Source organism: Stylophora pistillata, chromosome 3 (genome assembly GCF_964205215.1).
Source record: "Stylophora pistillata chromosome 3, jaStyPist1.2, whole genome shotgun sequence".
Lineage (NCBI taxonomy): Eukaryota > Metazoa > Cnidaria > Anthozoa > Scleractinia > Pocilloporidae > Stylophora > Stylophora pistillata.
In genome coordinates this window covers 9,661,839-9,687,308 of record NC_142521.1, presented here as the reverse complement: position 1 = coordinate 9,687,308, position 25,470 = coordinate 9,661,839, and the positions used below count along the sequence as shown (strand labels likewise).

The 25,470-nt window shown below is 38.9% G+C and overlaps 2 protein-coding genes and 1 long non-coding RNA gene across 3 annotated transcripts; 2 read left to right on the top strand and 1 right to left on the bottom strand.

Annotated features, from left to right (window-relative positions):
- Nucleotides 1-2,645: 2,645 nt before the first annotated feature.
- On the bottom strand, nt 2,646-13,577 carry LOC111322191 (multidrug and toxin extrusion protein 2). The gene is made up of 16 exons (XM_022925255.2): nt 13,481-13,577; nt 12,006-12,476; nt 11,075-11,117; nt 9,211-9,255; nt 9,005-9,102; nt 8,813-8,919; nt 7,640-7,753; nt 6,880-6,947; nt 5,985-6,093; nt 5,556-5,631; nt 5,248-5,317; nt 4,812-4,947; nt 4,670-4,707; nt 4,280-4,336; nt 3,971-4,049; nt 2,646-3,346 (listed from the first exon to the last, which is right to left on the bottom strand). Exons 2-16 carry the CDS (start codon nt 12,467-12,469, stop codon nt 2,913-2,915), a joined length of 1,938 nt encoding a protein of 645 aa, XP_022780990.2. The 5' UTR covers nt 12,470-12,476; nt 13,481-13,577; the 3' UTR covers nt 2,646-2,912.
- Nucleotides 3,194-4,475, top strand: LOC148734435 (uncharacterized). Its single transcript, XR_015998757.1, has 2 exons — nt 3,194-3,333; nt 4,314-4,475. It is a non-coding gene; the product is annotated as an uncharacterized LOC148734435 (long non-coding RNA).
- Nucleotides 13,578-14,068: 491 nt separating the features above from the next.
- Nucleotides 14,069-23,664, top strand: LOC111322243 (BBSome complex member BBS4). The gene is made up of 16 exons (XM_022925319.2): nt 14,069-14,429; nt 15,666-15,745; nt 15,847-15,910; nt 16,506-16,617; nt 16,788-16,860; nt 16,975-16,993; nt 17,087-17,121; nt 17,325-17,452; nt 19,472-19,526; nt 19,671-19,739; nt 19,957-20,109; nt 20,823-20,914; nt 21,358-21,437; nt 21,541-21,610; nt 22,342-22,483; nt 22,740-23,664. The coding sequence occupies exons 1-16, from the start codon at nt 14,243-14,245 to the stop codon at nt 22,908-22,910; spliced, it is 1,530 nt and encodes a 509-aa protein (XP_022781054.2). The 5' UTR covers nt 14,069-14,242; the 3' UTR covers nt 22,911-23,664.
- The last annotated feature ends 1,806 nt before the right edge of the window (nt 23,665-25,470 follow it).

Here is a 25,470-nt window from a genome sequence, read left to right as displayed (position 1 = left end):
AGCGCATAATAAGTAAGTTAAAGATATAAAAAGTAAGAAGATTGTATGATTGAAGATAATGCCCAATTTAGTAAGGATAAAAAAAAAATGTCAACTAGGGGTTAGAGGCGCGACACGTTTGTCCCAAGAGTAGCACGTTCATTGAAAACTTTAATTTTACGCACCTATTTCATGCGTCCGAGATTGTGTCAGGAAATTGAGTGTATGGAGGCACAAACCGTTTTTGGCGTCAGTAGCATGTGCATTTGAAAAGTTTTCACATGTTCGTTCGTGAGTTGTGGTGTTCGTGCCAAGAAATCATAATCTCTTGGTAGCGCGTTATAAGTAAGTTAAAGATATAAAAAGTAAGAAGATTGTATGATTGAAGATAATGCCCAATTTAGTAAGGATAAAAAAAAAAAATGTCAACTAGGGGTTAGAGGCGCGACACGTTTGTCCCAAGAGTAGCACGTTCATTGAAAACTTTAATTTTACGCACCTATTTCATGCGTCCGAGATTGTGTCAGGAAATTGAGTGTATGGAGGCACAAACCGTTTTTGGCGTCAGTAGCACGTGCATTTGAAAAGTTTTCACATGTTCGTTCGTGAGTTGTGGTGTTCGTGCCAAGAAATCATAATCTCTTGGTAGCGCGTTATAAGTAAGTTAAAGATGTAAAAAGTAAGAAGATTGTATGATTGAAGATAATGCTAAATTTAGTAAGGATAAAACGTGGAAAAAAAGTCAGCTAGAGGTTAGAAGGACGACGCGTGTGTGCCAATAGTAGCACGTTCATTTGAAAACTTTTCACGCACCTATTTCACGCGTCCGAGACTGCGTCAAGAAAATTGAGTTTGGGGAGGTGCAACACGTTTTTAGCGTCAGTAGCATGTACATTTGAAAAGTTTTCGCGTGTTCGTTTGTGAATTGTGGCGTTAGTAGCACCAACAGATCAAAATCTCTTGGTAGCGCGTTATGAGTAAGCTAAAGAAGTATAAATAAAAAGATTAGAAAGATGTTTGTTCGTCTAGTCACGAGCGTGGGATAAAGAAAATAATTCCCTATGAGGAATCGAACCTCAGGCCATCCGATTCTTTACACCGATGCTCTACTACTAAGCCAGATGGACTCTATGGTAAGTAAGGTGTACTACTAAGTTCATATATGACACGCGTCTTGCATACTGCTAAGGTAGCATTCATTATTTATGGGAGGAGGTGGGCTTGCAAGATTTTCAGTGAGACTAAACAAAATATCCTGACCCTGCTCTAAAAGAATATAAAATGTCATGACCCCTCTAGTTGTAATTGCAAAAATAGCTAGCCCCCCTCCCCCATAGGACTAGCAAAGCAGCTAGGTTAAAAGAAGTGAAAAATATCTTGTATTGCGGGTAGTAGAAATGTTCTACAAACCTAAACCCACATTTGTAGATGATATGTAAAAAAAAAAAAAGCCTTTGACCCCCCTACATTATTTCCAAATTTTTCTAATGACCCCTCATTTTAGTTCCTGAATTCATCAGGACCCTCCCTTCCCCCCTCCCCCCCCCCCATTGCTCTTGCCAGTCCTCCCTCCGCCATAAATAATGAAGGCTCCCAAAGATTGGCAAAGTCGAATCGTCATGGTTTGTGAAGAATAATAGAGATGGTAAGTTTTGAGCTCGGAAAAGACGTGTAGAAAGATGGCTCCACAGAGTAGAGTAGGCCTAGCCACAAGTTGCTAATAAATGCCAAAAAACTTGCCGATAAAAGTGTCTAAAAGTTGCCAAAAAGTTGCTATTTTTTTCAAAAAGTTGCCGAAAAGCTGCTGAATTTCCAAAAAGTTGCCAAAATTTTTCTGCTTTTCGTACTTTTTTTGGGTGTTAAAGATTAAAAATTCGCACATTGCTTCTTATCAAAACTTTATTTGTCAAAGTCCAATGATAATATCAGAGGTTCTTTCCATTTCACTTGATCAACAAATAGTCACTGTAATTGTCCGCCATCTTGAAAAACGTGCAACGTTATACCGCTGACCTCGTGATAAGGCATCACAAAAATCAACCCATGGGGGGGCCCTTATTATTGTATTTTAGAATAAATTGAATAAATGTCTATCGAAAACTGACTAATGTGGCTCAAAACGTGAAGAAAGTGGCTTCAAAGAACCTCTAAAAGCCCAAAGTTGCCGAAAATTCTAAAAATTGCCAAAATTCTAAAAAGTTGCCGAAAATCTCAAAAGTTGTCGAAAAGTTGCCGAGCAACTTGTGGCTAAGCCTAGAGTAGAGCACTCTACCACTGTGCCACAGGTAGAGCATCAGAGTGCGGAATCCGAAGGTCTAAGGTTCGATTCCTCATGGGTACTCAGAATTTTTTCTGTCCCACGCTCGTGACAAGACGAAAAAACATCTTTCTACATTTCTTTTCCGAGCTCAGAATTTAAAATCTTTCTTATTCTTTACAAACCATGACGAATCGACTTTGCCGATCTTAGCAGTATGCAAGACGGGTGTTATGTATAAACTTCGTAATGGGCCTTGCTCACCATAGAGTAACCGTAACGCGTTATATGTAAGTTAAAGATGTGAAAAGTGACAAGACTGTATGAATGAAGACAATGTCCAATTTAGGAAGAATAAAACGTAAAAAAAAAAAAATGTCAACTAGAGGTAAGAGGCACAACACGTTCGTGGCGTTAAAAGCACGTTTATTTGAAAATTTTCCGCATGTTCGGTTACAGTGTCAGGAAAGTTGAGTTTAACTTAAGCCTTTTATCAAAGACCACAGAACATTTGAATGGTCGAGTCAACCGGCTAGTGAGGGTCTGGTCAGTCTTATGGGAGGTTGTGTTTAATAGAAAAAAATGAAAAAGTTTCAAGTAACTAGAATGGACGGGTCTCTGCTCAACGTAACGACACGGTATTTGGCGGTAAATTGCCATAATTTGTCGTTTCGACTTAGCTTCTCGTTGAATTTATCAATAACTCCGTGAGACTGGAATCCCTCAGCATTTCCTGTTCCTGTTCTTCTGGTGCTGGGATTCTAACTCGCACAACTATGGCGGTCAGCAACACAAAAACCGCCAACACCAACCATACCAGTCTAGACAGGATTAACCTGCACTTCTCCTTTGACGTCAGCTTGTTTCCATGGACGCTAATACGTGTCTTGGATACGACTGAGCAATCGTGTCGGAAAGGCCCATCCTCGAGAAGGACTAGCTCTTGGTCCGTGTTCATGGCCCTAAGCGGAATGGTATTGAGACTGAGAAGCGACGACGAGCGGTAGATCCAGGACATGACAGGGTTTGATGGATTACTGAATTCTCTTAAGCTGTTGGTGTTGACTGAAAATAGCGACGAGGTTCTGGAGAGCCAGGTAACAATGAGATCTGAGACATAATGGAATTTGAAAAATATAAGCAAGTAAAAAATAATCAGTCTCTTTCCTTCGCACTCCTAACCCTTTCACTTCCATCTATGATATAGATGTCAAATCTGCGCATTGTTTGCCTTAGATTTCTGATGATTTTAGCTCTGAGAATCTAGTGTTCAATCAGAGTTACAGGAAGTCGCCTCTTTATGGAAGAAAACCTTCAAATAAGCGCGGCAGTTGTGAAAGAGTGGAGATATACCTAGCCACAAAGCGAGGAGGATTAAGCACTCACGCGCTATATTTAAAATGCACAGTCACCATACTGCAGCCTCGTTCCCAGGGCCTTTTCTCTAAGTTGGGGGTTAGTTGGGGGTGGAGCGGGAAAAGGCCCTAGGAACGAGGTTGTCCACACTGTTCTTTGTACATTTCCTATGGTATTAGTAGGGAGAATGTGTTTAAAAATCAAGAGCTTGTCATGTTGGTGATCATTTCCTTTATTCTCATAGCTATAATTTTAGATTAAGCGGGCATACTGACAGAATGCAGCAGGCAATAGATAGCAGTCACTCTTATGGGTTTAAGGCTAGAGGACAACGAATATCGATACATATTGCACTTGGCTCTAAAAGAACAAGCTTACTCTCTTCATCTTCTTGTTCAGTTCCAGTGTTCCGACCGAGAGGTGCCTTAGGTAGTTGTCGAGTCAAACTGCGACGGACCTGAAAAGAGACAATACAAAATGCGCCTTTGAATAATCTCGTTCCCAGGGCTATTACCAATTTTCAAGGTAAAAGTCCTGGGAAAGAGGTGAGCCCCTGAAATTGCATAGAAGCGGGAATAGTACAGATCAATTTTATGCGCAATGATGATATAGGGAGGTGGTTGAGGTGACTGGATATATATTAAATGTTCGTAGACAGAGGTATAAATGATTTTAATTTCCGCTTACCTTCCTAACATATAATTCCCAATCTATCCTCCAGATTAAACCAATGAAGAGGAGACACTGGGAGGAAAGAAAATCATTATTATGATCAGAGTTTCCACGGGGCGACAACATCTCTTTTAGTTCAGTTTATGTCAAATTGAATATTCCATTAATTTTGGAATGGGACAATTGAAGAGAAAATATTGGCAGCATTCTACATCGTTATAAATGTCAGCTTTTGGTAAATCATTCTTCTTTCTGTCTACATCTTTCCTCTACTTCCTTGCTTCTTACCCAGATATATTTAAAATTTTCGTTTATCATGACACTTATGACGCCATTTGACGCTGCTGTGAATATATACTGTTCTTGGTTAATTTAATCTATCTAAGCTGACTTTGTAAAGCTTACCTGTAGACTGAGTCCTGTCGTAAGACCCCACCAGAAACCTACCGGATCAAGAGCGAAAAAAAAAAGCGACAAAATTTGGGGAGAAACTAAAGATTGTGGGATCATTATACATTCTTGATTGAGTGTGACAGGTCAAACTTACCTTCAACTTCTTCTTTAAAGACGTAGAAGGCGAAACATGATCCCAAAGGCACGGAAACAAAGAAGTGGAAAAAGAAGTTTAAGAAAACAGCGAGCTTTACACGACCGATACCTCGAATGATGCCACAACATATGACCTGAAAACAAAATTAAATAAAAAGTCTTTCCCAGACAAACGCTCCAGCTGTCACACCGACGAATCCTACTGAATGATTAATGACGTGAATGACATATACGTACAGACAAACAGACACTCCGAAAGACTACATGGACGGATTAGCAGACAGCCACACAGACGGCAACCAAGCGGATGGACTGGCATACAGACACAGAGAGATCGAGAAACTAATGAACAGTCTGACTAATTGACCGATCGACAAATAATTCTCCGGCACAATTCCGCCCAGCATGCAGGCGTTCTGCTTTGTTTCCCTTACTTGTAGACTTTGGAAAAATGAAAATCCTGTCATAGCTGGAGTGACTTTTCTGACAAAACTTGCGATAAGCCTGAAAGCCAAACGATGTACAGATGTTTTGTTAAAATACAAAGAAAAATATTGGAAAACATAGCTCCATGACCAGTTGAAGTTAACTTAGATAGATCGTTAGAAGTTAACTTAGATATAAATTTCACATTCAAACTCTAATTCCAATAGGAAATATTTTCAGTTTACAGTTACATTTAACCGATTCGACTTGACTGTGATTGTCAAGGCAGAGAAAAACTTAATAGCAAAATACAAACCTGTCGTCTGTGAAGGCTTTCCCGAGATGTTCGTTTAGACCATTGAAAAACACCAACATTACAAAGGAAAAGCAGCCTGGAAAAAAAAGATGACGCAAAAATTCTAATTCCCGGACTCGGCTCTCTGGTCGACCATTGTGTTCATTGTGTTCATCATCTCGGTTTCCATAGCGCAAAGTGTCTAGGAGTATTACTGCTCCCCCCTAGATAGGATGCCAGTCTATCACAAGGTTTACTCCCCCCCCCAGCATTTCATCAGGCTTCCCTGATAATTCGCTGGTACCCATTCCTACTCCTGCGTGGAGATAGGCACTGTGAGAGTAAAGTGTCTTGACCGAGCCCAAGGACTGGAGTCCAGAGCACTACCTATTAAATCTTCGCGTCTTCCAATGATCCATCTGATATACCAACAAAATTTAGGATACTTACTAACTGCCACAAGAGAAACTTTTGCAACGTGTTTTGCTCTGGTGTGGTCACCTCTCCGTAATTCCTTCCTGACTCGATCAGTAACAGCTAACGAAAAACCTACAGCAATCTAAAATAAACGATTACCCCTGTGTTAACAAATTAAACATGGCCCAAGAAGACTTTTAAACCACTCTAGATGGACAGCTAAAGTATCGAATTACCCCGCCTCTGAGTGTCTGATTGCAAGGGATTGTAACAACCTAAGGACCACTAAAGAAGATGAAAATCCACTGCATTCCATGAGTTTGAGAGACATTCTTTCTTTATTGCATTGCACACAACTATTTACACAACTTTCATTACAATACTTAACTACTGGACTAAACATAATAAACAGGACCTACGGTATAACACTGCTAATCCGCATTCATGAGTTTGAAAGACATGCTTTGGAAGAGCAGTTTTCAACAAAGTTTTACGCTTTTGTCCTTGATGCTAGAGCTCTCATATCCCAGAGATTAATCGGGAGCCCAAACTACTCTGGAATTTTTAATAATCTTTTGAACCTAACTATTGGTGAAACTTTGAGACAAATTGGTAAGATAGCGTGTATAACGCCTACTTGGTACTCTCGTAGACAGACTCCTAAGAAAATCCCAGACAATTGAGAACACTTAATTATTTCATAGCGAAACACAGGCAACAGCTTCCTTATGTTATTGTCATGGAAAGTCGCGATTTTTCCACGAGTTAAAATCCTGACTGTAGGCTTTCTTCATTAAAGGACGCCGTTCTGAAGAAATATTTTTCTCCCATTTTGGCATCGAAATTTAGGTATTTTTAGATAAAACATGATCATGGAACAGTAACATTTTGTCCGTGATTATCACTACATAAATTTGAACATACTCACCATATACACAAAACTTGTAAACTGCATCAATATACCATGGACCGCCAGTTGCTTTTGCCCAAGCGTTCCTGAAAGACACGTTTAATGCGATGACCAATAGAGCAATTTTCAGTTGGGTTTGGAAGACCCAAAACGAAGTGATTGATTCACTGAGAAGGTGTGCCGGGCGGGGGGGGAGGGTTTCTGGACTAATTACGGAGCGAAGTTTTGCAAAACCAAAGAAATCATGGATGACTTTCCTCACTCAGTTGAAAACGGATCTATTTCTTCAAGTTATGAATTAGGCAAGGGACTTCTGCGTTATTAAGGTCAATTTATTGCAAGAAACTCACTACAGGTAAAATAAAAACATTCTTAGAATTTCCGTTGAGAACAACATTTCACGGGCGATTGTCCTATGAATTTCAGAAACGGAATTTTTTTTTCTCCTGGTGGAAACAATTGAGAAACCATACACTCTCTGTGACCGGTTCATTCCTTTTTTTCACCATCAAAATTTAAGAAACACTCGATAAACTTCCTAGTTTTTTGTTTTGTTTTTTTTTTTTTTTAATCGCTAAGGGAGGAATTAATAGTCAAATTTTGTTACCTTTTGCACTGTATCATTTGACCACTTCAGAAACAAGGTGTACAGTTGTAAACTGGCAGATCGAATTGGGCAACTTCGCTACTATAACAACCAGAAGCGACCAGATCCGAGCATTTTGATATGGAAGAATAGGAATTCTGTGCTTTTCGTACACTGAAGATAAATACTCACCCATAAGAAAAATCCCCACAACAAAGCTCCACCATTCATTACATAGCATAAGTATACCTGGTGCAGCCAACATGATGAACTGACCCCAGTGCTGCAGGCTTTCTCTGGTCCAGCCTTGTCAATAATCAAAAGTTTGGAGTTACAAGGATGTAGAAATTCGAATGAAATTATCTTGGTGTCTTCATGTGAATTTAATGGACTTTAGAACCCTTTTTGAGTAATTCTTTGATAACGCAAACGAAACAATTTTCACTGAAGAGAAATCTTGCAATTACACTCACGGTAGTCATATCATTGGACCAGTTAAATTCTTTCCTTACACAAATTTTTTGCGTCGATCCTTTTAATTTAGTGGGCCTTCTAGTCTGTCAAGATTCTTTACAGGCCGGAGTAGGCTTAGCCACAAGTTGCTCGGCAACTTTTCGGCAACTTTTGAGATTTTCGGCAACTTTTTAGAATTTTGGCAGCTTTTAGAATTTTCGGCAACTTTGGGCTTTTTGAGGTCTTTTGAAGCCACTTTCTTCACGTTTTGAGCCACATTAGTCAGTTTTCGATAGACATTTATTCAATTTATTCTAAAATACAATAATTAGGGCCCCCCATGGGTTGATTTTTGTGATGCCTTATCACGAGCTCAGCGGTATCACGTTGCACGTTTTTCAAGATGGCGGACAATTACAGACTATTTGTTGATCAAGTGAAATGGAAAGAACCTCTGATATTATCATTGGACTTTGACAAATAAAGTTTTGATAAGAAGCAATGTGCGAATTTTTTATCTTTAACACCCAAAAAGGTACGAAAAGCAGAAAAATTTTGGCAACTTTTCGGCAACTTTTTGGAAATTCAGCAGCTTTTCAGCAACTTTTTGAAAAAAATAGCAACTTTTTGGCAACTTTTAGACACTTTTATCGGCAACTTTTTTGGGAATCATCGGCAACTTGTGGCTAGGCCTAGGCCGGAGTGTATAATTCTATCGCGATAAAATACCCCATTTTGTCCACAGATAATTAATATGGGCCCTAAAGAACAGTCTACAGACAAGTTATTATTCCGCAGGTCCTCTTTTACCTTTTATAATAACATTGATAACAGATCGCAAGTAAAACTAATGTTAATTACTCGGAGAATTTCACAACAGTTGATATACCATTACGATAGTCGCTTTCCTACCTTCTGACGGCCAGGTTCTCTGGTAAAGCTTTGAGCAAAAGAGGTAAAGAAATGAGGAGAGACCAAGAAACAGACAATGTGTCAGGCTTGATGCCAGGGCCACGCCCCTAAAAAAGAATGTAGTACCAGATATTTAAGACCTGTGGGAGAAAGAATCTCCACCATGAGACCATGATTAATGTTAAGGCTTACAGGAAACCAATTTTCAATCCATGAATCAAGAAAAAGTTGATCCCAAGGTGCAAAATATTTGCCATAGAAACGATGTAAATCATGGGCTTGAAAACACCCTGCAAAAATTAAAGAGAAAAACACGGTGAAATGACGGGAAGGTGGTGCTCTCTAATAGAAAAAAAAGTTAGTTTCAAAAAAATTTGGTTCCACCTATTCTAGCTCACCTGTATCTGGAGATATCTCTGAATCAAAGCGAACGCAAAATCTGCCTGAAAATAAACGAATAAACCGTTATTTTAAAGTCGTACTTTAGTCGTCTATTTCATTACTTTCGCAAATGATAATGGTCATGTTCTCCTCCCTTTTTTAAGAAAAGATCTTCTGTATGAAAATTACCGTGAAGCAGCTAAGCGCCTTAAGATTTGGTGTCTTGAAAATTTGAAATATCATCACTATCAGTTACTAATCCATGAGCACGTGTTGGATTTGACCTGTTAAGTAACCATCGAGGTTCGCTGAGCAGAGTTGGTAACAAACAATCTCCTTGCCACTTAATAATTTGGATGTATCAACAAAGTTGAAATGGTAAATTGGCCACCGTAACGATTACAAAAGCTGACGTTTCGAGCGTTAGCCCTTCGTCGGAGCGAATAGAGGAATTGTGGGTTGTGTGTGCTTTTAAAGGTAGAAAATGGAGCTACGTTACTGGTGGGAACATGGAAACGAGAAAAACATGAATAAATTAGTGGAATGAAAAGAGTTCGTTGATCCCTGTGTGATTTAGACTGCCGGTTTGAAAGATGAGCTTTTATTCAAGATTTTTACGGCTTACCGTGCTACCTAAGTGCCAGGAAAGATCGCAGATTGCCATATGTTGCTTAGAATGATTAGGTAAATTAAAATGTCTAGCGACTGGTTTCGATGTGTCCTTGTCATTCCTCTCCACGTCTCGAAGGTGTTCTCGGAATGGGTCACCTAGTCTTCTGCCTGTTTCGCCGATGTATATCTTTTTGCAATAAGTGCAAGTTATGCAATAGATTACATTGGCGGAGGTGCACGGGAAGTGATCGGTGATCTTAATGGATCGTTTAGGTCCCGATATTTTATCAGTGTTGTAAATGAAAGGACACGTTTTGCATCGTGCACGAGCGCATTTAAAAGTGCCTGGTTGGTCATTGGTCTGAAAAGAACTTCTGACCAAAAAATTGCCTATGTTTTTGTTGCGTTTGAATGAAATGAGCGGAGGCTGCGAAAAGATAGTGCTTGTCTCTGGATCGTTTTGAAGTAATTTAAAGTTTTTAAGAATGATGGATTTAACTGAGTGGTTGTGAGGGTGAAACGTGAGAGTGAATGGAATGCGGTCGAATCTTCCTTATGCGACGTTTGTAGTGCTGAATGTCGATCAATAAGTTGAGCGCGGTGGTAACCCGCTTGAACGATTGAAACAGGGTAACCACGTTTATCGAAGAACTGGCACATTGACTCTAATTTGTGGTGGAAATCAGAGTCATCACGACATAAACGCTGAAGTCTTAGAAACTGAGAAAAAGGAATGGAATTCAATTGAAGGTAACGGTTTATGCACTAGTGTGTATTACAAACCTACAGACTCGCATAATTACTTGTTATATTCGTCTTCGCATCCATCTCACGTTAAGAATTTCATTCCACGAATTTATTCATGTTTTTCTCGTTGCCATGTTCCCACCAATAACGTAGCTCCATTTTCTGCCTTTAAAAGCACACACAACCCACAATTCCTCTATTCGCTCCGACGAAGGGCTAACGCTCGAAACGTCAGCTTTTATAATCATAACGGTGGCCAATTTACCATTTCAACTTTGTTGATGTATTGATATATTTATATATATAGTGATATATTTATATATGTTGATATATTTCGTTGGCCCCACCGACGCCAAACAGTTTCTTTAGAAACTGTCAGCCTTTATTCATATACCATAACCTGCGGACCAATCAAAATTCGGAGGTAGCAGCATAACACGGCTAGCTTTCAATGATGATTATTGCCATCAATAAAGGGGGCGTCGCGAAAGGATGTGGATAAATAAAATAAGTAATACTCACTGCCACAGCTGGAAACCAAACGAAGACAAACAGTTGCGAGAGTCTGAAACAAAGGAATAGTGAAATTTCCTTTAATATGACTAGTCTGTTCCTCAGCGACTTATCACCAAAATAACGGCGACTTCATGTCACTGAAGACGAGTGTAAACTTTCCAATAATGAATCGGTAATTTTTTGTGGAGCAGTGTTTAATGAATGTCGCGTATTTACAGGGATTGCTTTGTGTTTGTTTTACTTTGCTCTGTGATTGGTCCAGAAAACTCGTGCCGCTCTCTTTTTATTTCTTAGGTGCTTCGCTTTTTAATTCATTGCCATTACGTTTGAGAAACATTAATTCCAAAGTTTTATTTAGGAAAGCTCTGAACGATTTTTAGTTGTGCTTTTTTATTGTAGTTTTCAACGGTTTTAATCTAGGGCATGTCTTCTTTAAATAATTTTGTTTATTCTTCTTTATTTTATAATTATGTTAAATATTTTTTTTAACAGCAGGACCCCGTTAATAACAGTACTTGGTACTGAAGGGTTATCTTGGATAAATATTCGATTATTATTATTATTATTATTATTATTATTATTATCATCACTATTATTATTATTATTATTATTATTATTATTAACTAATCAGAGACGAAACTAAAACCAATTCCCGACTTAGACGCCGTGTTTTCCCGCGCTTAACCCCTTTTTGTCGCTTCACTATGATTTTTTATTGGCTCTTAACGCCACTTTCCTTTTTTCTGGTTGGCCGGTGTGATAACTTGGGTTTCGGTATTTACGACACAGAATCTCTGGGACTGAATAGCTGTCCATGTATACAATCGATCTTGTAGAGCGTTTAAAGTTTAAATTCGCAATGTTTACATTGAAAACTAGCTTTGAAATTTGTGTAAGAAATACAGTAAGACGACTCTTCAGTAACACATTACATTACCTGACTACCTCTCTTTTCTGTTTGATTATCAACAGCAGCGGTTTTGCATTTGTCCAAATGGCCCAGACAAACAGAACAGAAATCCCCAGCAGCCACACCCCTCTCTGAAACGTTATCCCCACAAGTCGGTAACTTCTGTTTCGAAACGCCTGCGTACATAAAACTTCCAAAGCAGTGATTAAACCTGATCCAAGAAATGTTCCGGTAACTCCAATAAAGGACGTAGATAAAACTGTTGCTGCTAGCTGTTGTTCGCCTAATCTCCCGGCAAAGAGGAGGCTGGTGGTAAATAAGCTACTATGCAAGACATTTGTGAGAGTTGGTCGCCATGATAAGTTTACCAACTGTCTGAGTTCTCCTCTGGTTTCTAGAGATAGGACTCTATCAAATACACGACTGGTAAAGAGAGCTTTGGAATTTTTATCAAGAGCCGTTGATCTCTTCATGAAAACAACATCTGCCATTTTCTATCTGCGTAAAAATTGTCAGTAAACTTATGAGGGTTCATAATAATTGTTCACCTCAGTATCAAACAGTAGTTTTGCATGTGTAGAGCTTACGTTGCTTAGAATTACCATGAATTACCATGGTTAGGCCGGGCGGAGGCTGGAGACAAGAAGAATTTCCCTCGGTTTTAGGCTCCGACCATGAATCATGGCTTTCAAGCAGTTCATGGTCGCTGCGATTTTTTAACCGCCATGGCGGGAATGAGGACTGACGTTCGTATACAATTTTAGTCAGTCCGTATGTCTTTATTTGCAATTTACTGATTTGAATTGCACAAGGAATCCTTCCAATTTTCTCTTTTGTTTCTAATTCAGTCACCATCGACAAAGAAAAATTCAAAACAAACTATACATGACACTTAGAGTTTTCAGCATTGACATGAGATGCCGTGTAACAAACTACAACATGAGAGCTGAGGCATTTTATGATTTACCTGACGAACACGATAGGGCCTTAGAACCAAATGAGCAACAAAATGTATGAATTATTCATGAATAAAACAAAGCAGCTGCTCATGATGGAAAAAACTTCCTTCTTGTTTGATAAGCTGAAAAATATAGCTAGTCTTTCTGGATAGCATTGATTTAGTAATGTTAGTCAACACTATTTCGACATTTAATGTGGCAAACTTGTGAAGTTTAACCGATTCAGTTGGTTGAGAAAATGGATTCGGTTACACAGCCGGAGAAATTATGCCTAAATGCGACAATTGTACACTTGGATTATAGTAGGTTTTGTCTGTGAACTCATCCTAATTCAATCTATTCGGATATTGTTCCTTCGTCGAATTGGTCGAGGAAATAATATGTTATTTGCTTGTTCTGTTTTTTTTTACAAGTGAAAACAAGATTGTTGTTTGCTGAGTAAACTTTAGAGGCCGGTTCTGTCCCTGTACCAAAATGTATCCTTCGTAAAAATAACCAGCCAGCTCTTGTTATTTTGGGAAGAAATGTCAAAAGCTTCCTCACCTTGTAATTATTGAAAATCGAAATAGCATCTCACCGAGCTGTATTCCAACCTCGACAACGCCGCAGAACACGGTGATACGGGTTAGACAAACAGAGCGAATAACAGCTGTTAAGTAAACTCGGCTTTATTGTTGATAATTTAGCTATTTTTACTTACAACACCATTCAGGTATTTAGGCATTGGTTTTTGGTCATGAGTATCCATGAATGAATAACAAGCTTTCTTGACATAATTGAAAGTTAATTTCATTCGTATTTGCTCCTCTCGATCTCGTTTTCCTACAATAAAACGTCAAAGCCTTCTACTTAGCTTTTAACATAAAAAGCGTTTCATCGCAGAGAAAGCGATATATTTATTTTTCACCTAAATATTCAAAAATTACAAGGAAACTTTTGCTCTAAAAACCCAAGGAAAACTTCATGAAATTATCATGAACTCCAGCTGTTAGCTTAATTTTTTGGCCTGTTGGAGGTATGTTGAGCTGGAGATTTTACGAATGCGCGCTTTCGCGCTTGTGATCATTTTGGTCAGCTGACCTTCCTACCGAATCTATTGGTTGTGTAACTAACACTAGGTGCCCATAGAGCACCTGCGTTGTCATGGCGGGTGAATTTTCTAAACATCGCCTGAAGTAATTTTTTCTTCCTTTCTGAGATAAAAAGTACATCGTTTCTTAACCTTCATTTATAGTAAAATTTCTTCGCGAAAGAGAATCTTTTGGTCGCAATTCAAAAGAAGCGACATTGGAGGAAAGCAATACGATGGAGTCTCCCCAAAGCGGTAGTCAGGTTTCCATGTTGGAAACTGCTTCAGTTTCAGGGACAGTTAGCCCTGAGAGCTCCGTGGGTCAGACACCTAGTGTGCCTAGGACACCGGAGAGTATTCCTACTTCTACGCCAGCTCCTATTCCTCAACCAAAATCCCAGCCGCCTAAACGACGTGGGAAAGGTACGTACAGCACCGTACGTGCAAGTTCGCATGATCACAGCTGCCACTGTGAACGTTGTTTTCAATGAGCTTTTGTAATTTTAATGTTTTTTTTTTTTTTATCTGCACCTTCAAAAAGATTGATTTCGATTCTTTTTTAACATAAGTTCGTTTTCTTCCAACAAAACTACTTTTCTTTTATCAAGCTGATCTATATATCTGTTTTCAACGGTTCGGTTTAATCTGAATATCAGCAAAATTCTTATATTTATACCTCCATAAGACCCTAATTAGGGAGTATACAAGATTCATCTGGTCAGTTATCCCGTGATAGTAACAATTTGAATTTCAAGAAATACCTTGAAGTTCTGTGTGATCCAAATATGTGTTTGGTGGTTATTTAGAGTAATTTTGATCGGTAACTAATAATGTCCAATTGACAACAAGTCATTTATCATTTACAACCTAACATCAGTCTGCATAATCTCCATACTGAGTATGCATACTACCTATGCATTCTGTAAGATGCTGACAAGGAGAATTTGTGTAACAATCCAGAGCTTCTTTAGTTAGTGATCATTTCCTTTATTCTTGTAAGCTAATGATTCAAGGCTGACACTGTAAAGATGAATTAGCTGCTATTCCCTTTTAGAGGTCAGAGGGTGAATCAGCTAGTTACAAGTTAAAGTCCTTTGATAAGGGACTGTTCACATGGTGTGCCATGGTTTTATCTATCATCTAAAAGTGATCAGGATAAAGGAGGGGGGCATTGGGACCTCTGGGAAACCCAAAACCTGAGAAAAAAACCTCCAAAACCAACAAAAAAAGGCAGCAAAACCGAAAACCGCATGCAAACCTGACAAAACTGCTACATTTTCACCTTAAAAGAGGTCAAAAAGGAAAAACTGAAAGCCGCATCAGAGTTTTCGTGAAAATCGAAAACCAAATGCAAAAACACATAAAATCCGCAAACCGCTCTGAACATCAAAACCGAAAAACTGAACCTTTTTGGCTCAAAAAACCAAAAAACCAATCCAAAAAAACAGTCTTGGAAAACCGCAAAACCGAAAAACCCAAAGCCTCCCTCATAAAGTAATTACCACACTGACTTTGAGTTATCCATCTCCTTGCAAACTAGCTTGAACTTTTTCCTCCTGGGTTTATTTGCTTAACCATTAGACATTTGCATTATTTCTCTTATGATTTGAGTAAAATTTAACAATCCATAACTGATTGTTTGTCATGTACCTTACTTAGCTCCTGAGCTGCCTGTCTATGAAAGAAGAAATTGGCTTATTCATCTACATTATATCAGAAAGGAATTTGAAGCCTGCAAGGTGAGAAAGGTTTTTTCACAATTTAACATTGTGATAAATCTGAGCTTAAAGAAAAATCCATTTTGTTTTTTTGCAATAACTTTTATTGTGTTTTGTTGTAGTCTCTAATAAAAGATCAGCTTGATGAAACTCAGGGAATGTGTGAATATGCTTTGTATGTGAAAGGTAATACTAATGTTTTACATGTTACGCTGAATTAACCGCAAACAACAAGCTACAGAAAAGGGCACATCAATTTATATTCATTTGTGAATGTGAGTTAGTTGTATGACCAGCTACATGTTGAATTTGAATCTTTAGCCCACCCCATGGATATATCTTGCTAAATAGAGTTTATTTTAACACTTTCTTAAAGCACCTGACATCCATGTGGTAGGCTTAAGATAGCTCAAATTTCAACATTCCGACTAGGTAACGTGTAATTGATCATAGTAAAATGGGAAATAAGAATGAAAATCAGGGGAATTTAGCGTTGGACATTCTTGGATGGTTCTTCTTGTCCATTGTTTCCAGGTTGAGTTGAAAATTAGTTAGGGTTGTGGGCTAAGTTAAAATGGAACTTTATGGGACAAATGACTTGAAGTGAACCCAGTTTCCTTTTTTACCATTTGCCGATTCAAGACTATGGATATTACACAGTGTGAAAAATGTTGCTGATTGTCCAAATCTCATTTTATTAGTGTAATCAATATTTTTTTAAAAAAGGGAGATTTAATGGGAGAATCTTATGTCCTGGACAAATTTTGGGCCTCTTTTTCAGCATTAATTCTTCGTCAAGAGGGTCAAATCCAGGAATCATTGGATCTGTTCCAGAGGACTGTTCAAATCAATCCTCAAAGCGCTGACAACCTTAAGCAAGTTGCAAGATCTCTGTGAGTGTTTATTTTTTTCTTGGCTAAAGGGTAATCAGCTTCAATACTGTGGTACCTTTGTAGATTTACCTGGTCAAAAAAAAAAAGACATCCACTTTAACCCCATGACCCATAAGAGTGACAAGCTTCTATTGGTACATGTGTTGGATTTTTTTTTTTTTATTTTTCAGTTTCCTTCTTGCCCGACACAAGGCTGCTCTTGAAGTGTTCAATGAAGCTGCAAAACTTAGCACCAAGGACTGGGTATGCTAAGCAACATTTATCTTGTTACCCAATTTTTGAATGCAGTGATTAATTTGTAAAGAGGAAATGCTTTATTGAATATTAAGTAATTTTTTAAACTTCTTTTCAATACAGGAAATTTATCACAACCAAGGTGAGTGCTTTAGGATTGAGTTTCACATCTGACAAGTCCACCACTAAACTCGGGTATTTTTTCATGACAGCCACTTTACTTTCTCACTTTTAGGTGTTTGCTATGTTTATATGAAAGATTTTGAAAAGGTTAGTTAAAATAATCTTTGATAAATTACTAACAACCAGACTTTTATTATTACTGACATCATATCTACTATGAGGAAGCTAAAAATATTTATTTTAGTTTTTTTTTTCTAATCACTTTCCATGTATGGTATAGTTAAGTGCTTGCTACAATTATAGTTGCAACCTAAGTTTTTATAGCGTGAATAATGTGAATGTAATTGTAGGCGAAAGATTGTCTGAAGCATGCCTTGCAGTATCACCGTCATGATGCATCCTTCATACAGTTAGGAAAAGTTTTACTCTTAGAGGGAGACACAGAATCTGCCATTGATGTTTTCAAGAAAGCTATAGAGTGAGTATTTTCTAATGAGGATCAGCCCTTTCTCTTGCAAGATCTTATTAGTAACTCTTCCTACTGACTGCCATACATTCTTATAATTGATTACGTAGTTCTGAGATATATCTTATTAACCAAGCGCGAGGGCCGTACTGGGAGAATATCGGCCCGAGGTCTTGACAGTACGGATCCAGCGCAGCGAGGTCCATACAATAAAGACCGAGGGTCGATATTCTTCCAGTACGGTCCCGAGCAAGCTTGGTTAATAAAAGATTTATTATACGACTGAAGTTCAAAGGGACACAAATGTGGTATCATTCGGGACCATTCGGGACAGTGCCCGGTCCAATACTTAGAGAATATTGGACCGGCAATAGAGCATTTTGATTGGTTGATTTTAGTTATTGGCTCTCTGACTGCCCGAGTCGTGTAATAAAATTAAGTATTGGATCAAGGAAAAATCTCCTAGTTTATATTTTTCTTTATTCTCATCACTTGAATGCTTGATATTTTATTAATATTGTAGTGACAAAGTAAGTCTTGGTCACAAATGAGAGTGAAGGGGCTAATTTAACAGGATACATACTATGTTTTCAGCATAAGAGCAACATTGATTCTTTAACAGCTCAGATTAATCTCTATTACTGGTTAGAGTACATGATCTTGAACTAATTTATGAGAAGTCTAAGCAGTAGTTAGATTATGAAGGACAAGTATCTTATCCAGTGCCCCAGCAGGGGTGGGAAGGAGCAACCCACAGCAACATTCCCGAAAAAAGGTGTCACTGTCAGGAAAGTATGACTGAGTGATTGAAATGTCAGAGCGGCGACCTCGTTGTTATTTGTCCACAATCTTGTCAATAGCCCATTAGTTTTCCTCGTGTTTTCATTTTTATTTTAACAATTTTATTATGAATGATTAAGCCTTCTTTACACCATCCCAACCCCACTCCTTAGGGGTCTGGCTTCTAATTTCTCCTTACAGTATCGCCCTTAAATTAAATCTAAAGGTCATGAGAATTAAGGAAATGATCACCAATTTAAGAAGCAGGGCTCGAAAAAGCCCCCATCCGGTCGTCCGGGACAAGTAGATTTACCCTTCGGGCAAGTAACTTTCTCTCCTTCCTTGCCCGACGGGCAAGGACCCAGCGGGCAAGCCATTCGCCGACTAAATTTTTGATAACGATTTTGAGAAGAAAAGGTAAGCTTTAGGCCCAAGGGTAATGAAGTGTTTAGATGAAGCTTGACGAAAATTACAATTTACAGCATTGTTTTGTTGATTGCGTGACGCGCGCTCACGGCTCAGAAGTGGTGAAAAAAAAAAAAAAAAAAAAATCTACCCCCGATCAAATTTCTTTCCAGGATAAAAATAGCCGCGTTGGGAACGATAACGCTGTGTTTATTTCTTAATTGTAGCAATTTCCCGCGAGAATGTTTTGGTTTCACTGTACAAAACTTAACTCAACAGTGAGATATTAATTAAAACTGTAGAAATTGTACGTGAAAACTGAGAAGTCGCATATTTCTACCGCGAAAACGAAGGTAGCCCTTTGATGCTAAAATCCAGGTAAATCTCTGTTTCCGGCGAAACACGCAAGTTGGGCGCCTCCACACTAAATAAAAAGTGTTATAGTATTAAAAAGAAATGGATAAGTAAGTCATCAAGATGGTTTTATTACATTAAAATCCATTCTTGCGTTCATGAATTATTAATTAGTTTGAAAACTTGGGCAAGCAGGGAAGTGCCCCAGGCAAGCAAAACTTTAGGGTTACTTGCCCAACGGGCAAGATATATTTCAAATATTTTTCGAGCCCTGAGAAGTTCCTGATTGTTAAACAAATTCTCCTTGTCAGCACCTTAGGAGATCTATAGAGTACAGTATGGAGAATATGCATACTGATTTTAGGGTGTAAGAGGTTAAAATCGTTTATTTTGATTTTCTAAGCTGCACTGTAGCTTTGGATCTTTGGCCCCTACTAAAAGTAAGCGCATAGAAACTATTGAGTAAACTCTCTTTTTTGTTCTTTTTCTCAGATTCTCACCAGAAAACCCCGATCTAATGACAACACTAGGACTGCTTTACTTAGAGGTAACATTTAGAAACAGGTAGTTAAGCAAGAATTTACTGTATAACATTAGTGGAACTTCTTGGAATTTTTTATCAATTTTCCTCCTCTTTCCTTATTACACAATGTGCATCTACATTTCTCTTTTCTTACAATTTATCTTGCAGCTTGGTCAAACTTCAAAAGCTTTTGAGCATCTTGGAAATGCATTAACTTATGATCCTAGCAATGTGAAGGTGAGATTTTGGCACTCCCTTCCTTCCTTACGTACCATGTGCGTAAAATTGATGTTTTTTCGGTACATTCCTCTGAATTAAACATATTGGAAGAATCAATGAATAGCAAAATGTTACTTGTTTATGTTTAAACGGAGAAGGTTCAATTCATCTGGTTTCTAATGCACCATAATCCCCCTGTAATATATTTAACTGTGCTTTCGTGTTTGACTGCCAGGCTATCTTGGCAGCTGGTTCTATGATTCAGTCACACGGTGACTATGATGTAGCACTGACCAAATACAGAATAGCAGCCGCAGCCACACCTGAATCACCACACCTGTGGAATAACATTGGCATGTGCTTCTTTGGCAAAAAGAAATATGTCGCAGTAAGTTGATTAACAAACGAATTTTATAGTTTGGGCGTCTAACTTACAAAATTGGGCTTGGAGACCGTCAAAGCTTTTTAAATATTTTTAAAAGTTTCCTTAACATAGAGATAATTCTTTTTGTTTTTGTTTCGGTATTGGTTTCTCGAAAGTCAATCAAAGAGCACTCCATATCAGTCAATAGTAAGAAATAATTTGAATAATTATATCAACAAAGTCGGAGCGAAGGGCTAACGCTCGAAACGTCAGCTTTTATAATCGTAACGGTGGCCAATTTACCATTTCAACTTTGTTGATATAATTATTCAAATTATTTCGTTACCCCCACCGACGCAGCCCCAAACAGTTTCTTTAGAAACTATCAGCCTTTATTCAATAGTAAGAAGTAGGTTTGGACAATTTGCATTCGACGGGTTACACTTTACTGCGCTCTGGAAATGGTTGAGAATACACTTGCCTCTTAACCAATCAGATACAAGGCTAAAACCGTGGTTATCTGCCTCTTTCCCGCGAGTTCCCAGTCCTTTTGTACGTCTCAACTGGATACCCGCGCCTTGAACCGAACTCATTTTTTTACCTCGAACTCCTATTGGTTTCCTTTGGTTTTGACCGTTGTTCTAATTGGTTGTGGTGATAATTTTTGTCCTAGCTTGCTCTTAATGATGTGTGGAAACCGCTTCTAACATGCCTTGTCTTCATTATGGTTTCCTTAGGCCATCAGCTGTCTCAAAAGAGCCACATACATGGCACCATTTGATTGGAAAATCCTTTATAACTTGGGAATCATTCACCTTACAATGCAACAGTATCCTTTGCATGTAGTTTACAAAATCGTTAGACAGGGACGTCTTCTCGTATTCCCGCCTAAAGGGTTTTTTTTAATCATTGTGATAGATATTCCCTGGCAGGCACGACTTATTTTGTATAACTTTCTGATTGAACTCTTTCATTCTCAAGATCTCATCAGTAAACCACCTTACTGTCTGCTATACAATTCATATGATGTTAGCTCTGTGAATTTGGTATTGGATCAACCAATAATTCCCTTCTCGGTATTTTTCTTAATCCCTATCACTTGTCTGCTTTAGAATGTATTGATATATTGTAAGGAGAAATTCTGTCTTAATAGGTTAACATACGTTTGTACTTGGTTCCTAGGAAGTGGTAACTTTTCGCGGTTACAGGGTGGAATTTTGCGCGCAAACTCCTTTACGTCGACGAACGCAAGCTTTTCTTAACGTCCATTAGATACGCTTCTGCGTTTCACTTCCTTAGTGCAGCAATTACCCTCAAACCAAAGCATGGTAACCTCTTTATGTTACTTGCAAGTAAGTAACCCTCTCGCGATCAGATGAGTGAGTTTCACGAAACTTTTCTTTTCGGTTTGCTGAGGTGTTTATCAATGTTATCCGTATATTTATCTTATTTCAGTTGCCTTGACACATTTGGAGGACCAAGAGAATGCTAGACATGCATACGAACAGGCAGCAAACTTAGACAAGTGAGAATATCAATACAGTAAAATTCTACAGTATTCTAAGTCTGTACTCGAGCCAAGTAGCTTACCCAGCCGTAGATTATTCCGCTTTCTTTAGCATGAAGCGACAAGGAAAATCACTACCCCTTTCCCTCCCTGGATGGGATGCTAGTTTATTGCAATGGTACCCCCCTCCCCCCTGGCCTCAGCATTTCATCGGGCTTCCCTTGCTATTCATCAGTCCTCATTTATAGTCCTCGGTGGAGAGAGGCACTGTTAGAATAAAGACGGTATTTTGACCAGGAACACATCACACAGACCCAGCCCGGTCTTCAACTCAGACCTCTCTCCCTGGAGTCCAGTGCACTGACCATTGGTCCACCGCGTGTCCCACGGAGACTGGACGAAAGTACATAAACTGCCACTAATTAACAGGGCTCCACACTAACTTTTGAACTTACTATCCAAGTGGCTAGTGACAACTTAGAGGTTACAACAATTTCAGTTTGTTTACTAGCCAAACTGGCTTGTGGAAACCGAAAACCACTAGCCAAAACTGAATTTCTACTAGTCTGTGGCTAATTGGCTACCGTTAGTGTCGAGCCCTGAGTTAACCTAGTTCTTTGTTACCCAAAGGTGATATAGCGGGATTCACCCAGGTAATTACGTTTATTGATGAAGAAAGAAAATTATTTGTTCAATTTTGTAACACTTGGTGATAATTCTTTAACTGTTGATTTTTTTTTTTATTTCAGCTCCGATCCTTCTATAAACTTGAACTTCTCAGTCTTCCTGTACAATACAGGCGAAAAGAAAGACGCTGCCAAACAGTTTAACATTTACGAGAGAAAAATGGAATCCTACCGATTAGTCAAAGGTGTCGAGGTTGATCCAGAGGTGAATTTGCCATCTTATATCGTTTAACCTGTATGCATTCTCTAAACTATTCTTTTTTCCATTTCCCAAGCTGCTCATAAGGAGAAATTGTTTAGCCACTGTATATAAACATTAAAACAGTCACAGCACGTCCTAGAAATTCTGCTCTCTCAGTGGAAAAGCGAAGCTTTTGGCGTCGAAGCTTTCCTACTGTGTATTTTGATTTTCAATTTCTCCGTGCTCGCAGTAACATTCCTTCCTTTATTATCACCAACAGCTTGTGGATGTAGCCAATAAGCTCGGTCCAACTTTACAAGTCGGAGAGAGCCTCGTGTGGGAAGGAAGTGACGCTGGCCAGTCATCGCGGGCAGATTTCCGAGATCCTTCAGCGCCAGAATCCGTAGCGAGCAGCAGTTCGTCTTTTCACGAAGACGGTTCTTTTGTCTGAACTTTAAAACAATACAACATGGTTTGATGCTTGTTTGCAGTTTCGACAAAATCCATTTTCAGTGCTCGTTGAACCGAACATTTGTCAGTAGAAAAAACTCTGATTGGTACATGTAAATAACACTTTCTATAGCAGATACCATGACCCACCGACAGTACATTGTAGTAGATTTGATCTCTGGGTTAAGCATGTGTATATCACTTTTGCCCGAACTTTCTGCGCTCAAACCTTTGCACCTTCAAAGAATTTTTCGTGCGAGTAGACTTGCTGTTTTTACTGCCTTACTTGCACTGCTGCTTGCGGTCGTAATCCAGTCATAAAGGTTTATGACGACACGGGATTCAGACTCGGCCAGGGACTCCTCGTCCAAAATACAGCTTTACTATAGCGGGAATCGTTAGAATAAAATCAACCAACTTCTAGGATAGCTCACTTAGCCTGAGAACGAAATTTATCCAGTTGAAAGCTGACACCCGTTCATTAAAAGGATTTTGGTTGAATTAGTTACTTTGCAGTAAGCATTTTTTGTTGGTCTTATCTCGCTTTACACGAATTGAAAATGTACGGGACAGCCTTTCTATTAACAGTTAGCCTCCTAGGTATTTCTGTATTATTTTAATTATCCTGTAATGATCTTTTAATGATATAATATTATAAATAAGATCAGTATTCTTTGTCGTCATGATGCTAGCCTTGATAATGGATGTACCAACTAGTTAAGATTTGTAAAAACTTGCGAAAAAGATGAGTCTGATATGCTGTTTGCAATTGAACAATAAATAATTTTTTAATTGAACGTCGTAAGTAATCCGGAATTGCTTTTGTTTTGCTTTACTCCACCCCGGGATTAGTCCGCAACGTTCGTGCCACTGTCAACCAATCAGATTCAGAACTAAAACCAAACGTAACTTTTCCCGCGCTTCAGGGAGTTGGCTTATTAGCAATTTTGGTTCTCATTGGCTCCTCGTGGTGTTTGATGTGATTCTTATCGGTCGTTGAGATGTCTTTGGTTTTGATCAGTTTCACGACCAATCAAATTGCTCTTTTAAGAAACGAGGTTCACCGTTAAGGACTTCCTCTCCTTCCAATAGGCTTGAGTGTACATCTGATCAGAACACGTCGAGGAGTCATTTTAAAAAGATTTTTGTTTTCCTTGATACCTTTTTCAAGGAAACAAGCAAAACACTGTGGGAATATTGATCCATACGCGAAGTAAGTGGTGTTTCAGAGATAGCGAAACCATTTTAAGCTGGTATTATCCCTTAGTTTAAAGTTGGCGTCATTAATGTATCCGTCTTGTTAAAAATTTCTGGTGATTTTGGAGTGATCAACTTCACGCAGTCGGTCGACATTCTTTGTTGAACGACAGTTCTAAGCTACCCAAGCCACCTTACCCTCGAGACCCTTGTCTATAAGTTGAAATTTCAGACGTAGACCTTAACAACTTTGAGAGAAATGCGAGACTGAGATTCAACGCAAAAGCTGTCCATTTTGACATCGGATTCAAATCTTTTGTGACCCGTGATTCTGTAATGATTCATGCGCCACCCCCAGCTTTATGAATCCAGTTATCCATGGCAATGCTGGCTCCGACCGACCTCTGCATAAATAGTCGTGAACGAAATAATCGGAAAAATTAGATGAATTGCTTAATCTTATTTATACTTTATAACCTTCCAGGCGTAGCGGCGAATCTTTCTGCATGGAACGTAATATACCAGAGGATTTATGCTCGAGTTGAGGAAGGTCAAGGTGCTCATTGAGGAACGGCACGATGACTTCAAGGAGAACCAGGTTCTTGGTGATGTACAAACCCAAAACTTTACTGATTATTGGAACATAGCAGAGAAAAACAACGCCAACCATAATAAGAGTTGTTCTGGTGCTTTTGAAATCCTGCTTTGTCGGATTGTTACTGGGGACCTCAAGAAATCACGACGGCGACGGCAACGAGGACGTGGAAAAACAAGAGATCTAATTGGCAGAACAATAGCTCAGCACGTACGTGCGTTTTGAAACTTTGTACATTTCTTAGCCGTCCTATGCAAAACAACAACGTGAAATCGCCAAAATTTGCGTCGTCTGCGAACCGAAACAGCGACGGCAAATTATTTTAATTTCCATTTGGAACTCAACGGCTACTTTATACGTCATGCTGAAGTTCAGCTGTGGCGCTGTATGAGACAGTAACCTCCTGCAGCCATTTTTAAAATGCGAACTAAGAGTAGAAATTCATTTTTTAATCGAAGTCTTCCTTGGCGTCGCCGTCGTGGTTTCTTAAGGTCCTACTATCAATGACCCGCTGTCGTATAAGCATCCAGTGTCGTCTTGCAACTCTTGTCATCTCGAAGTAGCAGAAAAAGGTTGTGAACACTAAATATATCTTATTAACCAAGCGCAAGGGCCGTACTGGGAGAATATCGGCCCGAGGTCTTGACTGAGTACGGACCGAGCGCCGATATTCTTCCAGTACGGTCCCGAGCAAGCTTGGTTAATAAGAGATTATTATACGACTGAAGTTCAAAGAGACACAAGTGCGGTATCATTCGGGACCATTCGG

What these genes read in the sequence shown, in the direction of transcription:
- LOC111322243 (XM_022925319.2), top strand. Translation starts at nt 14,243, where the DNA reads ATGGAGTCTCCCCAAAGCGGTAGTCAGGTTTCCATGTTGGAAACTGCT. An exon ending in ATATGCTTTGTATGTGAAAG is followed by an intron (nt 15,911 to 16,505) that starts GTAATACTAATG and finishes CCTCTTTTTCAG; the next exon opens with CATTAATTCTTCGTCAAGAG. An exon ending in GTTTTCAAGAAAGCTATAGA is followed by an intron (nt 17,453 to 19,471) that starts GTGAGTATTTTC and finishes TCTTTTTCTCAG; the next exon opens with ATTCTCACCAGAAAACCCCG.
- LOC111322191 (XM_022925255.2), bottom strand. Translation starts at nt 12,469, where the DNA reads ATGGCAGATGTTGTTTTCATGAAGAGATCAACGGCTCTTGATAAAAAT. An exon ending in AGAGATATCTCCAGATACAG is followed by an intron (nt 9,103 to 9,210) that starts GTGAGCTAGAAT and finishes TAATTTTTGCAG; the next exon opens with GGTGTTTTCAAGCCCATGAT. An exon ending in CGACAGGACTCAGTCTACAG is followed by an intron (nt 4,337 to 4,669) that starts GTAAGCTTTACA and finishes CTTTCCTCCCAG; the next exon opens with TGTCTCCTCTTCATTGGTTT.